The sequence below is a fragment of the Hippopotamus amphibius genome, chromosome 4, assembly GCF_030028045.1.
Source record: "Hippopotamus amphibius kiboko isolate mHipAmp2 chromosome 4, mHipAmp2.hap2, whole genome shotgun sequence".
Lineage (NCBI taxonomy): Eukaryota > Metazoa > Chordata > Mammalia > Artiodactyla > Hippopotamidae > Hippopotamus > Hippopotamus amphibius.
The window spans coordinates 22,045,193-22,060,160 of record NC_080189.1 but is presented as its reverse complement, the minus strand read 5'-3'; the positions used below and the strand labels follow the sequence as shown (position 1 = coordinate 22,060,160).

The 14,968-nt window shown below is 37.2% G+C and overlaps 1 protein-coding gene across 8 annotated transcripts in view; it reads left to right on the top strand.

Moving 5' to 3' along the window:
• Window positions 1–13,397, top strand: part of MKLN1 (muskelin 1) — a 354,784-nt gene extending 341,387 nt beyond the window's left edge. For 7 of the 8 annotated variants that reach the window (XM_057731366.1, XM_057731371.1, XM_057731369.1 and 4 more), the window contains one exon: window positions 13,045–13,397. In XM_057731366.1, coding sequence (XP_057587349.1) covers window positions 13,045–13,166 — 122 coding nt within the window. In that variant the 3' untranslated portion in view covers window positions 13,167–13,397. Of the gene's footprint in view, window positions 1–8,230; window positions 11,827–13,044 lie in introns of those variants that run through there. The other variant, XM_057731364.1, reaches the window with a different exon arrangement.
• Window positions 13,398–14,968: the final 1,571 nt, after the last annotated feature.

The following is a 14,968-nucleotide window of genomic DNA, read 5'->3' as shown; positions in this document are numbered from 1 at the left end:
TCAAATGTTGCTCAAGCATCCCAGATATGGGCATCAGTGTTCACTTAATAGTACTCTCATTTAGTATCAATGAATTATTAAAGTAGTTAAACTAGACTATAGTAAAGTGGGGAGTCTATAGAAGTTCCAGAACCCAGAGCTTTAGTCAGGTGAATTTTCAAGGATCTTTTTGTTAGAATAAGTCATTATAGCTGCAGTTTTTCAACAAAATAGTAGCCTTTTTCTTTTCTTTCTTTCTTTTTTTTTTTTTACAATAAACTGCATATATTTAGGGTGTACAATTTGGTATCCCAGTCTCCCAATTCATTCCCCCCCAACCCTCCCCGCTTTCCTCACTTGGTGTCCATATGTTTGTTCTCTGATAGTAGCCTTTTGAAGTATGGGAATTTCCAGCTTTCCTCGTCATTATAAAATGCAGTCATACAGTGAATGCATATTAATCTTGTTAATGCTAGTGCTATTTTTAATTTGCCTTCAAGTCAAGCAATAGTATGGAAAAATTCCAGCATATGTAATATAAATACTTCTCTTTATCTTTGGAATTAAATAACACTTTGGAATATCAGTTTAATTTCTTCATTGTTTGTCCTTTTGCCTCTTAAAGGTGAGACATACCTCAAAGGAAAAAAAAAACAGAGACAATTAATTCTGGTGTTTCTCATTGGTATGGGAAATAATAGTAGTGTCTCTTGGGGTCTTGGCCTTTCTGTTTCTGTAACAAGTAATTGAGGCTACTCTACTGATCAAGGCAACTCCAGTCCTGAGTTCTAATTCCAGAATATGTAGGATTCCACAGGGCAAGAGGACTGCTATAAAACATAACTCCAATAGGTTCTCCTAAAAATTTACATAATTGTTTACCACTATTCCATACACTCAAGGACTTCGAAAAAATGGTTTCAGGTTGTTAGAAATCTCAACCCTGAGACAGAGAGTCTAGTTATAGGCATTATTTTAGAAAGTTCATGCCCTTTTGAATTTTCATTTGAAACAGATTTCCAGGTACATGAACTGGAAGCCTGGCATCTAGATACTCAGTTTGAATGAATGTGTGCCTTGTTATGTATGGATACTGCAGCCCAGAGCCATTATTTTTATTTTAGTGGTGGACAGCACTAAAATGTCTCTGGCTGGCTTATATTTAGCCTTTAGAACAAGAATTTCTTGGCAGTCACTTAAATAAGTTAGACTGGTGTCAGCAAATATTTTATCTTTAGCTTAACTCTTCTTTCTCTGCCCTTTTCACTATCAGCTAATATATTTTGTTAGGAACAGTTTGTTTTACTTGGATTCTAAATAAACCTCAGATACACTGAGATCAATACAGACACAACAGAGAAAAAACACAAAATGGGAACTTTTCTGTGGGGTTTTGTTTCCTACCTGTCTGAAGGGAGGCAGTTTAGTAGTTAAGAGATAAGAGTATAATATAGTGGTTAAGGGTCAGAATCTAGGTTTAAATGTCAGCTCTGCCATTTGCTAATTTTAAAAGTGACTTTGAACAAGTCACCTTTCTAATCATTAATTTCTTCATCTATAAAATGGAAGTAAGCAGAGTACTTACCTCAAGTTGTTGAGAGAATTAAGTAATTATGAAAAACAGCAAAATGAAATAGTAAGTGTTCCATTCAGGGTACCACTATTACTACCTTCCCTATAACTGTAATCTTTGTAACATTGGTGAATTTGGATGAGGAGCAAATTCAGGTTATATGCTAATTTTCATAAGGAGAAATTTGATATATTATTTATAAACAAAAAGTACTTTTCATAGGATTTCATGTGTATTTAGAGTTCCTGATTCTTATTCTCATCCATTTTCTATCTGATTATTTTACCTTTACTCCACTTAGAATTGAAATCTAATGGGTTACTTTATGTATAGAGGTATATACTTTTCATGTATAGGTAACTAAATATTTCGTTTTCTAAATTATGTCCCCCAAATTGGTTCAACCAAACTTTCTGACTTCCTTCAGAATTCATCCAGTTTATCTTAACCTCTTAGAATTAAAGTATTTACTAATGTTATATGTAATTTAAAGAATTAGAAAGATGGAAAATGATTTGCAAACAGCTGGCATTGTCTTAGTTTTGAAAAATGACTGATTTCTGAGAAAAATAACCTTTGGGGATCTTTAGCTTAGAGCTCCTGTGGCTGTGGGCACTTTGAAGCTTGAACTCGGACATTTTGCTAAGTTTAAGAGCATATTTTCAGCAGGGCATGTGACAGGGAATATCTGGTCTATAGAAGCATATTGCCTTTCTTGGTCTTCACACCTTTCTTTAGAAGTTTTATAGTCCATATGTGATGGGCATGTATGAATTCAGACAAATATTTAAAGTATTTTGCCTAAAGTACAGTGCTCTTTGGCACTGTGTTGACATTCGTGAATGAGGAGCCTTAGGAGTTTCACAGCATTTACTGTGCGCTTTTAAACTTTATACTTTTGCTAAATCCACCAAACTTAGATTTCAGCAAGATAGGTTCTTCAGCCTCCTGTCTGTAGCCTACACGTTTATGGGTGATTTTTATATAATAATGAGTTTATTTTAGAAATAAGAAATGTAAACAGAGAAACTTCTATCTAGGGGAAAAATGAGAATTCTTGCTATTTCTTCCTTACCACAAGTAGGAAAAGCTACCTAGTCTGTATGTCATAACTCATTTAATCTTCATAATAACCCTATGAGGTAGCACTAGTATTGTCCCCTTTTATATATGAAGAAACCAGAGTACACAGAGGCTAAAGTAATTTGCCCAGGAATAGTGCTAGTGAGTAGCAAAACCAGGATTCACACCTTAGTAGTTTGGCTTCAGAACTAAATCACTAATTATACTACCTTTCATTGAGCTTTACCACTTTCCACTACTCTGAGTGGTAAGTTCCTCATTCCACTGTATGGTGAAAATGAAGTGAGAGAAACAGTGGTTAGGAGCATGAACTTTAAAATCAATACAACCTTTTTTGTCCTATCATTATCATTTAAGTAGTCATGTTTCTGTTGATGAGTTTCCTGGTGCCCCACCCATTTTTTAAAAGATATTTATTTATTTACTTACTTGCTTACTTAATTTTGACTGCATTGGGTCTTTGTTGCTGCGTGTGGGCTTTCTCTGCTTGCGGCAAGTGGAGGCTACTCTTCCATTGAGGTGCACAGGCTTCTCGTGGTGGCTTCTCTTGTTGTGGAGCACAGGCTGTAGGCACACAGCTTCAGTAGTTGTGGCACTTGGACTCAGTAGTTGCTGCTCAAGGGCTCTAGAGTGCAGGCTCGATAGTTGTGGTACATGGGCTTGGTTGCTCTGCAGCATGTGGGATCTTCCTGGACCGGGGCTCAAAACCATGTCCACTGCATTGGCAGTCAGATTCTTAACCACTGCACCACCAGGGAAGTCCCACCCCACGCATTTTTTTTTTTTTTTTAGCAAAGTGGCTGTATCATTTTATTTTATTTTAAGTTTTAATTAATTAATTTTCATTTATTGGCTTTGTTGTGTCTTCATTGCTGTGTGCAGGCTTTCTCTAGTTAGAGAGAGCAGAGGCTACTCTTTGTTGCGGTGAATGGGCTTCTCATTGCAGTGGCTTCTCTTTTTGGGAAGCACCGGCTCTAGGCACGTGGGCTTCAGTCGTTGCAGCATGTGGGCTCAGTACTTGTGGCTCACAGGCTCTAGAGTGCAGGCTTAGTAGTTATGGCACACGGGCTTAGTTGCTCTGTGGCATGTGGGATCTTCCCGGACCAGGGGTGGAACCCGTGCCCCCTGCATTGGCAGGTGATTCTTAACCACTGCACCTCCAGGTAAGAACCTCAGCCATTTTTAATGTATTGTTTTTAAGAACTTTTATTGAGATACAATCAACATAAAATAAACTACATATATTTAAAGCGTACAATTTGATATTTTTTTTCTTATTAGTAATATATATATGGCAGTCCCAATCTCCCAATTCATTCCCCCCCCAACCCTCCCCGCTTTCCCCACTTGGTGTCCATAAGTTTGTTCTCTACATCTGTGTCTCTATTTCTGCCTTGCAAACCAGTTGATTTGTACCGTTTTTCTATATTCCGCATGTATGTCTTAATATACGATATTTGTTTTCCTCTTTCTGACTCACTTTACTCTGTGTGACAGTCTCTAGGTCCATCTATGTCTCTACAAATGTCGCAGTTTCGTTCCTTTTTACAGCTGAGTAATATTCCATTGTATATATGTACCACATCTTTTTTATCCATTCATCTGTTGGTGGACATTTAGGTTGCTTCCATGTCCTGGCTATTGTAAATAGTGCTGCAGTGAACATTGGAGTGCATGTGTCTTTTTGAATTATGGGTATATCTCTGGGTATATGCCCAGCAGTGGGATTGCTGGGTCATATGGTAACTCTGTTTTTAGTTTTGCAAGGAACCTCCATACTGTTTTCCATAGTGCCTGTATCAATTTACATTCCCACCAGCAGTGCAAGCAGGTTCCCTTTTCTCCACACCCTCTCCAGCATTTACTGTTTGTAGAGTTTCTGATGATGCCCATTCTAACTGGTGTGAGGTGATACCTGATTGTAGTTTTGATTTGCATTTCTCTCATAATTAGTGATGTCGAGCAGCTTCTCATGTGCCTCTTGGCCATCCGTACGACTCCTTTGGAAAAATGCCTATTTAGGTCTTTTGCCCACTTTTTGATTGGGTTGTTTGTTTTTTTGATATTGAGCTGGATGAACTGTTTATATATTTTGGAGATTAATCCTTTGTCTGTTGATTCGTTTGCAAATATTTTCTCCCAATCTGAGGGTTGTCTTTTCATCTTGCTTATAGTTTCCTTTGCTGTGCAGAAGCTTTGAAGTTTCTTTAGGTCCCACTTATTTATTTTTGTTTTTATTTCCATTACTGTAGGGGGTGGATCAGAAAAGATCTTGCTGTGATTTATGTCAAAGAGTGTTCTTCTTATGTTTTCCTCTAAGAGTTTCATAGTATCTGGCCTTACATTTAGGTCTTTAATCCATTTTGAGTTTTTTGGGGGGAGAGTGTTCTAATTTCATTCTTTTACGTGTAACTGTCCAGTTTTCCCAGCACCACTTATTGAAGAGGCTGCCTTTTCTCCATTGTATATCCTTGCCTCCTTTGTCATAGATTAGTTGACCATAGTTTATCTCTGGGCTTTCTGTCCTGTTCCATTGATCTATATTTCTGTTTTTGTGCCAGTACCATATTGTCTTGATCACTGTAGCCTTGTAGTATAGTTTGAAGTCAGGAAGCCTGATTCCACCAACTCCATTTTTCCTTCTCAAGATTGCTTTAGCTATTCAGGGTCTTTTGAATTTCCGTACAAATCGTAAAATTTCTTGTTCTGGTTGTGTGAAAAATGCCATTGGTAATTTGATAGCGATTGCACTGAATCTAAATTGCTTTGGGTAGTATAGTCATTTTCACAGTGTTGATTCTTCCAATCCAGGAGCAAGGGTGTATCTCTCCATCTGTTTGTGTCATCTTTGATTTCTTTCATCAGTGTCTTACAGTTTTCTGAGTACAGGTCTTTTACCTCCTTGGTTAGGTTTATTCCGAGGTATTTTATTCTTTTTCTTGCAATAGTGAATGGAATTGTTTCCTTAATTTCACTTTCTGATCTTTCATTGTTGGTGTATAGACATGCAAGAGATTTCTGTGTGTTAATTTTGTATCCTGCAACTTTACCAAATTCATTGATTAGCTCGAGTAGTTTTCTGGTGGCATCTTTAGGATTTTCTATGTATAGTATCATGTCATCTGTGAACAGTGACAGTTTTACTTCTTCTTTTCCAATTTGGATTCCTTTTATTTGCTTTTCTTCTCTGATTGCTGTGTCAAGGACTTCCAAAACTATGTTGAATAGTAGTGGCGAGAGTGGACATCCTTGTCTTGTTCCTGATCTTAGAGGGAATGCTTTCAAGTTTTCACCATTGAGAATGATGTTTGCTGTGGGTTTGTCGTAGATGGCCTTTATTATGTTGAGGTAGGTTCCCTCTATGCCCACCTTGTGGAGAGTTTTTATCATAAATGAGTGTTGAGTTTTGTCGAGAGCTTTTTCTGCATCTATTGAGATGATCATGTGGTTTTTATCCTTCAGTTTGTTAATATGGTGTATCACATTGATTGATTTGCATATATTGAAGAATCCTTGCATTCAGGGATAAACCCCACTTGATCATGGTGTATGATCCTAGAGCATGGGCTCTAGGCACGTGGGTTTCAGTCACTGCAGCACATGGGCTCAGTAGTTGTGGCTCATGGGCTCTAGAGTGCAGGCTTAGTAGTTGTGGTGCATGGGCTTAGTTGCTTCGTGGCATGTGGGATCTTCCCGGAACAGGGGTCGAACCTGTGCCCCCTGCATTGGCAGGCACATTCTTAACCACTGCACCTCCAGGTAAGACCGCCACCCACTTTTAATGTATTTTTTTGTAATATTAAGATTCTCTTTGAACAGCTTCCCTCAGTCTCTGTCTCCTTCCCTCAAGTGTAACCACCCATATTTGGCAGGTCTTTACACAGAGACATACAGATAGAGTTGATTCACATTATTCACAGTAATATATATATAGTTACCTGTAACACTCAATTGATGAATACTGACCATTTGCTCCTATGGAAAATAGAGTTAGGTTCCTGCAGGCCTCCTGTCACAGACTTTTTGTCAGCTGATTAATGACATAATGTTGCTTTCTTTCAACGGGAGCACACCTTACTTATGTATTTATATTGTTGATTCATAAACGTTGAACTCACACCAACAGTACTATAACTCATTCCTGAATGAAGCTTATCTAACGTGTATTTTCTTTGTAAGGCACATTGCAGCCTTTGCACTTAGGAACACTAGCCAACATTTCAACACCACACTTGGGGGCCATTTTAAGCAGTGAAGCCACCAACAAAAAACACAAAATGTGAAGAACATGACAGCAAGTAGACTGTAAAGGACACTTGTTTATAGTTGAGAGTTGAAACAAGAAGGCAGAGCATTACCTAGTTTAACCTCAGTTGAGAACATGTATTTACATGTGGTGACTCAAATTTTTTGCCACTCTGTGCATGTCTCTGAGTGAGCACAAAAGTGCCACAAATACTGATTTGGGGGTTACAAATTTTAGCAACTAGGCAAATGCAGGAAATCCCTGGTGGCACAGTGGTTAAGAACCCGCCTGCCAACGCAGGGAACATGGGTTCAAGTCTTGGTCCAGGAAGATCCCACATGCCACGGAGCAGCTAAGCCCATGTGCCACAACTACTGAGCCTGCTCTCTAGAGCCCACAAACCACAACTGCTGAAACCCGTGCACCTAGAGCCCATGCTCCGCAACAAGAGAAGCCACCGCAATGAGAAGCCCACGCACCACAGCAAAGAGTAGCACCTGTTCTCTGCAACTAGAGATAGCCCATGCACAGCAACAAAGACCCAACACCGCCAAAAATAAACACATAAATAAATTTATTTAAAAAATAAAAAGTAGGCAAATGCACAAATATGGAATCTGTGCATAATGAGGATCAAGTGTATATGTGTGTGCACACATAGAGGTGTATGATTTTATGTGTTCTGCTTTTATTTATTACATAAGAACATGTATTTTCCACATAACTTTACTAAATTTATTGTATTCATAAGTGATACACAATATCCCATAATATGAATCTGCCATAATTTAACCATTCATCTAATGATAGTGTAAATTTCAAGTTCCTTATTGGTAAATGGTGAATAAAAATAAGATAGGTTCCCTTGAGGGGTGAATGAACTTAGCACATTGCTTACAATTTAGTAAGTACTCAGTTAGTTAATAAAAATAAATAAATAGGCTTTGGAGTCAGACATACACGGGTTCACATTCCGTTCTCTTTCCTCACCAACTGTGATAACTTACTAAATGACTGAATGTCTCTAAGTGTCTCATCTGAAATTGGAGTTTATGGTAACTGTTTCGTTGTTTTTTGTGACAGTGAAATGTGGTCATGCATAGAACCTAGGGTATAGTAGGGACTCAGTGTTTGTTTGCTTCCCTCCTAAATCATTTGATCTCATGAAAATTGTATTATTTTTTAGAGTACGATCACAGAATAAGTATCTTCTCTTAAAAATACTGGGTTGGCCAAAAATTTCTGTCGATTTTTAAGTAAAAATAAAAGACACATTTTTCATTTTTACCAAGAACTTTATTGAACAATGTATTCACCATTTTTTTCCACTACCTTCTGTCATTTTTCAGGCAACTTCATAATTCCATCATCCCAAAACTTTTTATCTTTTTGAGCAAAGAGTTGTTCCAGGTGCCTTTTACAGTCTTCCAGGGAATTGAAATTTTTTCCATTAAGAAAATTTTGTAAAGACCGAAATAAATGGAAATCCAAAGGTGCAATGTCTGGTGAATACAGCAGATGAATCAGAACTTCCCAGCCAAACTGTAACAGTTTTTGCCTGGTCCTCAAAGAAACATGTGGTCTTGTGTTATCCTAATGGAAAATTATGCGTTTTCTGTTGACTAATTCCAGACACTTTTTGTCAAGTGCATCAGGGGCGGTTCTTGTTGGAATTAATCATTTGGTTTTCTGGAAGGAGCTCATAATAGAGGACTCCCTTCCAGTCCCACCATATGCACAACATTCCCTTCTTTGGATGAAGATGAAGACCGTCCTTTGGTGTGGTTGGTAGTGGTTCATTTCTCTTGCCGCATGATCTCTTCTGTTCTACATTATTGTACAATATCCACTTTTCATCACTCATCACAATTTGTTTTAAAAACGAAACGTTGGGGCTTCCCTGGTGGCGCAGTGGTTAAGAATCTGCCTGCCAATGCACGGGACATGGGTTTGATCCCTGCTCCAGGAAGATCCCACGTGCTGCGGAGCAACTAAGCCTGTGTGCCACAAGTATTGAGCCCATGTGCCACAACTGCTGGAGCCCACGCACCTAGGGCCTGTGCTCCGCAACAAGAGAAGCCACCACAATGAGAAGCCCATGCACCACAATGAAGAGTAGCCCCGACTCGCTGCAACTAGAGAAAGCGTGCACGCAGCAACGAAGACCCAACGCAGCCAATTAATTAATTAAAAAAAAAGAATCTGCCTGTCCATCCAGGGAACACAGGTTCGATCGCTGGTCTGGGAAGATCCCACATGCTGCAGAGCAACTGAGCCTGCAAGCCACAACTACTGAAACCTGCGTGCCTAGAGCCTATGCTCCACAAGAGAAGCCACTGCAATACAAAGCCCGCATACCTCAACAAAGACCCAATGCAGCCAAAAATAAAATAAACAAAATTTTTAAAAAGATGTTAAAAAAATAAAATAAAAATAAAAACGAAATATTTTCATTATGTTTCAGTAGAGAATTGCCTGCAGAAATATGGTCAAGAAAGGTTTTTTCATTTAACTTATGTGGAACCCAAACATCAAAGCAATGGAAATAACCAAGCTGGTGCAAATGATTTTCAGCGCTTGATTTGGATGTTTTGAGTATGTGGGCTATCTCCCTCGTGATATAACACTGTTTGTTCTCAATTAATGTCTTGATTTGATCGCTGTCAACTTCAACTGATCTACCCCAACCATGGAGCATTGTCCAGCGAGAAATCTCCAGCACGAAGTTTGCAAACCACTTTTGACACATTTGATCAGTCACAGCACCTTCTCCATACACTGCACAAATCTTTTTTTTTTTTTGCGTTTCAGTTGCATTTTTACTTTTCTTGAAATAATATGTTGCTTTTTCCCCCTTCCGTCTTCAGTATTAAAATGGCTACACAAAAATTCACCAATTTTGATAAGGTTTTTTTAAATGCATGCTGGTATGACAGCTGTTACAATAAAATCTAACAAAATTGTTTTGAATGAAGTTAAAGACAACTAAGCACTCCTAGAGCCATCTTATGGAAAAAACCGAACGAACTCTTTGGCCAACCCAATATAATGTACCACAGCATTTTTACAAATAAAATAAAACAAGAGCCCTAAAGTTGAATACAAACAGAAACAATAAAACATGTTTATCAAATTGGTAACATAATCACACAGTAAGGGAAAAAAGAGAAACCTTTTAAAGTATAGCTTAGACTATATACCCTTGGTGAAGTATATTCTAAAGATGATAAAAGCAAGAAAATCTTGACTTTTGCTGGTAATGGTTTGGGTATAGTAATTCTGGAACCTGTTTTGTGTAGATTTTAGGTTAAATAAATGAATAAATATGATGATATTGCTGGGAGTCAGTTTTCCTAGTAGGAGAAAGGAGATATAAATATGGAATGGAATAAGGAGAGAAAGAACCCTGTGAGGTTCTTAAAAAATTGAATTAGCAATAAAAGCATGGACTAATGATTTTATTGTATTTTTTAAAGAGATGTGTATGTAATATGTGTGCTTATATGTATAGGCCTAGAAACAACACCACCCTTGACAATTAGCACAACTGGTCTTGGTTTCTAAATGTCTTTTGCCACTAAAAGGAATTAGGGTTCCTGTGGAAAATGGCAGACTCCAGAGCTGTGTAAAGATAAGCTAGGAGATCTTACTGTGCCAGAAAGTAAGGAGGTACTCAAAAAGTAATGCGGACATTTCAAAAAGATATAGAGGCCAGCTCAAAAGAGCCCTCACTGGCCAAATCTAAGAGAACATATGAGTATTAAAATGGATAATGACAGGAATGGATATAACCTATTGAACAAGAAAAGGACTCATGAGTACATACTAATGCAGAGAAATAAAATGAAGGAAGGAAAAGGAAAACTCTTCTTTACAATTAATGTCATCCATTGAATCTAGAAGGAATTGTAGAGTTAGAAAATCATCATCATATACATAATAATTGTTTTAGCAAGAATTATCAGTTAATGCTAAAATCATTGGGTTCAAATCTCCTCAAGAACAGAATATTTACAGTTTCAAACTATCTTCTCATCAATATTTTGTTAACTGCAAAGATAGAAAAGTACACATTTACATTGGAGAAATCTGGCATACACCAGTTTAACCAAATGATCAAAGTTAACATCCTCAGTATTGGGACAGACTGATACCACATGCCTCCTTAGATGATGCATTGAGAAGGACACAGCATCACTATTCTTGGTAGTTAGTAGTCTTGCCAACTGCATAAACTGAATCTGATCATAAGGAAGCAATCAGACACCCCAAATTTAACACATTCTAGTACATAACTACTCTTTGGGTTTTGTTTTTTTTTAATAACAGTGTTATAAAGAAAACAAACAAAAGAACTGAAGAGAGGCTGAGGAACTATTCCAGGCTGAAGAGACTTGGAAACTAAATACAGTGTTTGATCTTGAATTGAATTTTAGATTAGTGGGGAAAATGACTATAAAAAAGATTTGGGGGACATAAATGTTAAATTTCCTAAATTTAATACATAGTAGTTATTTAAGTGAATGTTCTTGTTCTTAGGTGAAATGAACTCAAGTATTTAGGGGTGAAGATGTCTACAATTTACTCCCAAATAGTTCCACAAAAAAAAGTTTGAGTGGGGTATACAAACAGACAGAGAGAGCAAGAGAGAATGAGAACATATGTGATAAAATGTTAACAATTGATTAATCTAGGTAAGGATATATGTATATGAATGTTTGTTGTACTATTCTTGAAACTTTTTCTGTGAGTTTGAAGTTTTTCAAAATAAGTCAAAAATAAAGCAATTTAGAAAACTCAGAAAAGTGTAAAATAGAAATAAAGAATATAATCTCACCATTCAGAGATAACCTTTGTTTACATTTTGGAGTATTTCCTTCCATTCATTTCTATGATATGGTAGAAGGCTTTGTTAAATCTTCAGCTCATCTCAAAGAAGTAAACATTTGCCCTCACATTTAAAATAAAAAAAAATTTTTTTTAAATGAGGAATGTACCTTTCTTGAGGCATTGTTTATTTTCCTTCCAGGAAACTGGTATCCTTGGCAATGTTCTGTTCATGTTCTTTACAAGATTAAAAGGCAGATTGTATCTAAAACTGTTATTTTTCTAAGTTAAATGAAAATCAGTCCAATTTGAAATAGTCTTCACGGAGTATCATGGCATGTAAAACTTTCCAGCACTATTTCTGTTTCTGATGGCATTCGGTAGGCCTCTCATACCTCAGTTAGCCATCTCAGGAATGGGGAAAATCAAGAGACTACTTTATTTTTTCATTTTTGTTCCTCATATGTGCATAAGAAATTTGAACAGCTGGGAGCAATACACCAGCTAACTAAAGGAAAGAGGCATCTCACTGAATATTTCCTTGGCTTAAGTGAACTTGAAAATTAAGTGTTTACTAGAGGTTAAGGGGGGAAAAAATCTTACAGTTCAGCGGCCTTAGCCTTTTTAGAATGTCTTTCACTAGAGTATTCATCTAGATAAAAGGAATTAATTGCTGTCTATTTTTCACATAATGTGTGCCTAGCACAGAGCCTGATGCATAGTACCAGAAACGTATGGTATTTGCTCTGTGCCAGGTATCGTTCTGTGTGTTACAAATGTATTTCTTAACCTTAACTAGCTGTATTTTCACTCAGTTCTCTGAGACTATTTCCAGCTCTCAGGGGCTTAATGATTTTAGACTACTTTCTAAAGGACCTCTTTCATTTTGATTATGTTTTTATTATCAAAAAATTTTTAGCAGCCAAAAGCATTGAAAAGTCAGAAAAGAGGAATGAAAATTCTTCAGGGACCAGAAGAGGAGACTGCTTGTAAGGAAGAGAACGGAAATCAGTATTAGTTACTAAAGTGCTAGTCATTCTGCTGGGTGGTTTTCACATAATTGCATTTAATCCATACCGTAAACCGATGACATGAATAGGATTATCACATATTTATAGCTGAGGAAACAGCTGCAGAAAGGCTGATTACCTTACCTAAGATCATACCACTGCTAGGTAATAGAACTGGGTTCAGGACCCATGTCTGTCTGGTTTCAAAGTCTGATATGGTTTCGGTTTTTCCATCATATGTTGCTGCTTTTTTTCAACTAGCTTTTCTGTTACATGTTGAGTTTTAAACACAGTGGATGAGTTTCTTTGTATCTCTCCTTCACCAGGCTTTTCCGATGTGGATCACACCTATGCTCAAAGAACTCAGCTCTTTGACACCTTAGTAAATTTCTTTCCTGACAGCATGACTCCTCCTAAAGGCAACCTGGTGGACCTCATCACACTGTGACTGAAGAATCCCTGGACAGAAATGGAGCACAGAAATCTGCTTTCAGTATTCTGGATTTCAACTCTGTTGACTGTCTGACAGGCTGCAGTGACTGAGGACTGCACCAGAATTTTGAAGGGATCTTTGCTGTCACAAGTTTTACCCCTCTTCCTTCACACCTGACCTCAACCCCATAGTTCTCATCCCATTCCTAAATTAGGCTAATAAAGTAAAATTGGTATACTTTCCATTTAAATATATATATATATATTTTTTCTTACTTTAGCTTTTAAGAATTCATGAGTATAAAAGAAAAAAAATAATCAGGCAGTATACCCTTTTCTGATTTTTATTTCATTTTTATAAAATTAGGGCAGGTAAGCACTGTTCACAGACTCAGTGCTACAAGAATTGAGATTTTGTTGTTGGATTGTTTGGCCTTTCTTCTTTCTTCCCATTTTACTTTACCTTGCATCACAGAGCTGCTTGTAAGTGATATGTATCATTTGTTTACCTCTTTACTTCATTCTTAACAGTATATAGTTCTGTAGGGCAATTGATGTATGTTTAAGTGATATATGTGTCTTTGTTGACTGGAGTCTTGTATTATATTAAACAGTAGGAGGAACAGAGGGCTCAAATTTATGCTCCTTGTCGTAGAACTAAAAAGTGAAACCTGAGATTGATCCACACACTTATCTGAGAATTGGTATATAGTATTTCTATAATGATATATTTTATAGTGACTATTACAAAGCTTTGAGTCACAGAAACCTTAAACTGAGGAGAGAATATAGTTCAGAACCTTTAAGAGCCATTCTCAAAATTATCAGCAGGAGGATTCTAGTTGTGATTAACATGTTCATTGATATCCTTGTAGTAATTTTGGAAGAAAATGACTCTTTCCCCTGGTAGAGCTGTGCAGGACCAGGGCTTCGATTTCTTCCCTGTGCTAGTTCTTTGTAGCATTTTCATTTGGGTGAATGGGTTCCAGAGCTACGTTTTTATTTCCATACACATTAGCTCCCTACATCTGTTTCTGTATACTGATATTTTAGAGAATAATGGTTTGTAGTTGTCCAGTGGAATACAGCTGACAGGCATTTCATTAAACACATAGACCAGAGTTTTTTTAATGGAGAAAAAGAAAAATAATGGTGCAAATATTTTTTATTAAACTAAAAGAAAGGCAGATGGGCTTTTCCACTGTTCCTTTTCTTGTGAGGAGTGGAGGTATGTATTGTTCCATGAGGTACTGTGGAATGCAATATAGGAGCCTTGGACCTGGCCAGTGCTTACATTTGCTCAAAAAGTACGCTATATATAGCTGATACCCACCATGCTTAAAGCAAACTAAGTATAATAAATGTCCATCAGTCCAGTGGCTCTTCCAAGTGAATGACATTAGAGAATTTAGTATGCCCCCAAGTAGCAAGATTAGGTCTCACCAAAGAAAGAAGAAATTGATTTGCACTTTTGAAAAGTCTCATGTTATAGGAATGAGACTTTGAGGTCCCTCTTCAGGCTGTCATTATTGCATGGTTTCACATCTTCTGGGGATGAACAGAAATATATCTGTCCTAGTTCTAGGCTTGAATCTTGGGCTTCTTGGCTTTCCAAGCATACCAAAGCAATCAGTACTGATTTACTAAACAATTAGATTTGTTCCTTACCTTGTGAAAGATTTAATACATTATTCAGTAAGTACCAAGTTGTGTAGCTGCAGAATAACCAATCAACTTTACAGGTGAGCAAACAGAATCTACTTACATACTTAGTTTCATTAAGAGATTTCCCTGAGTGACAGTCAAGAACATAACATT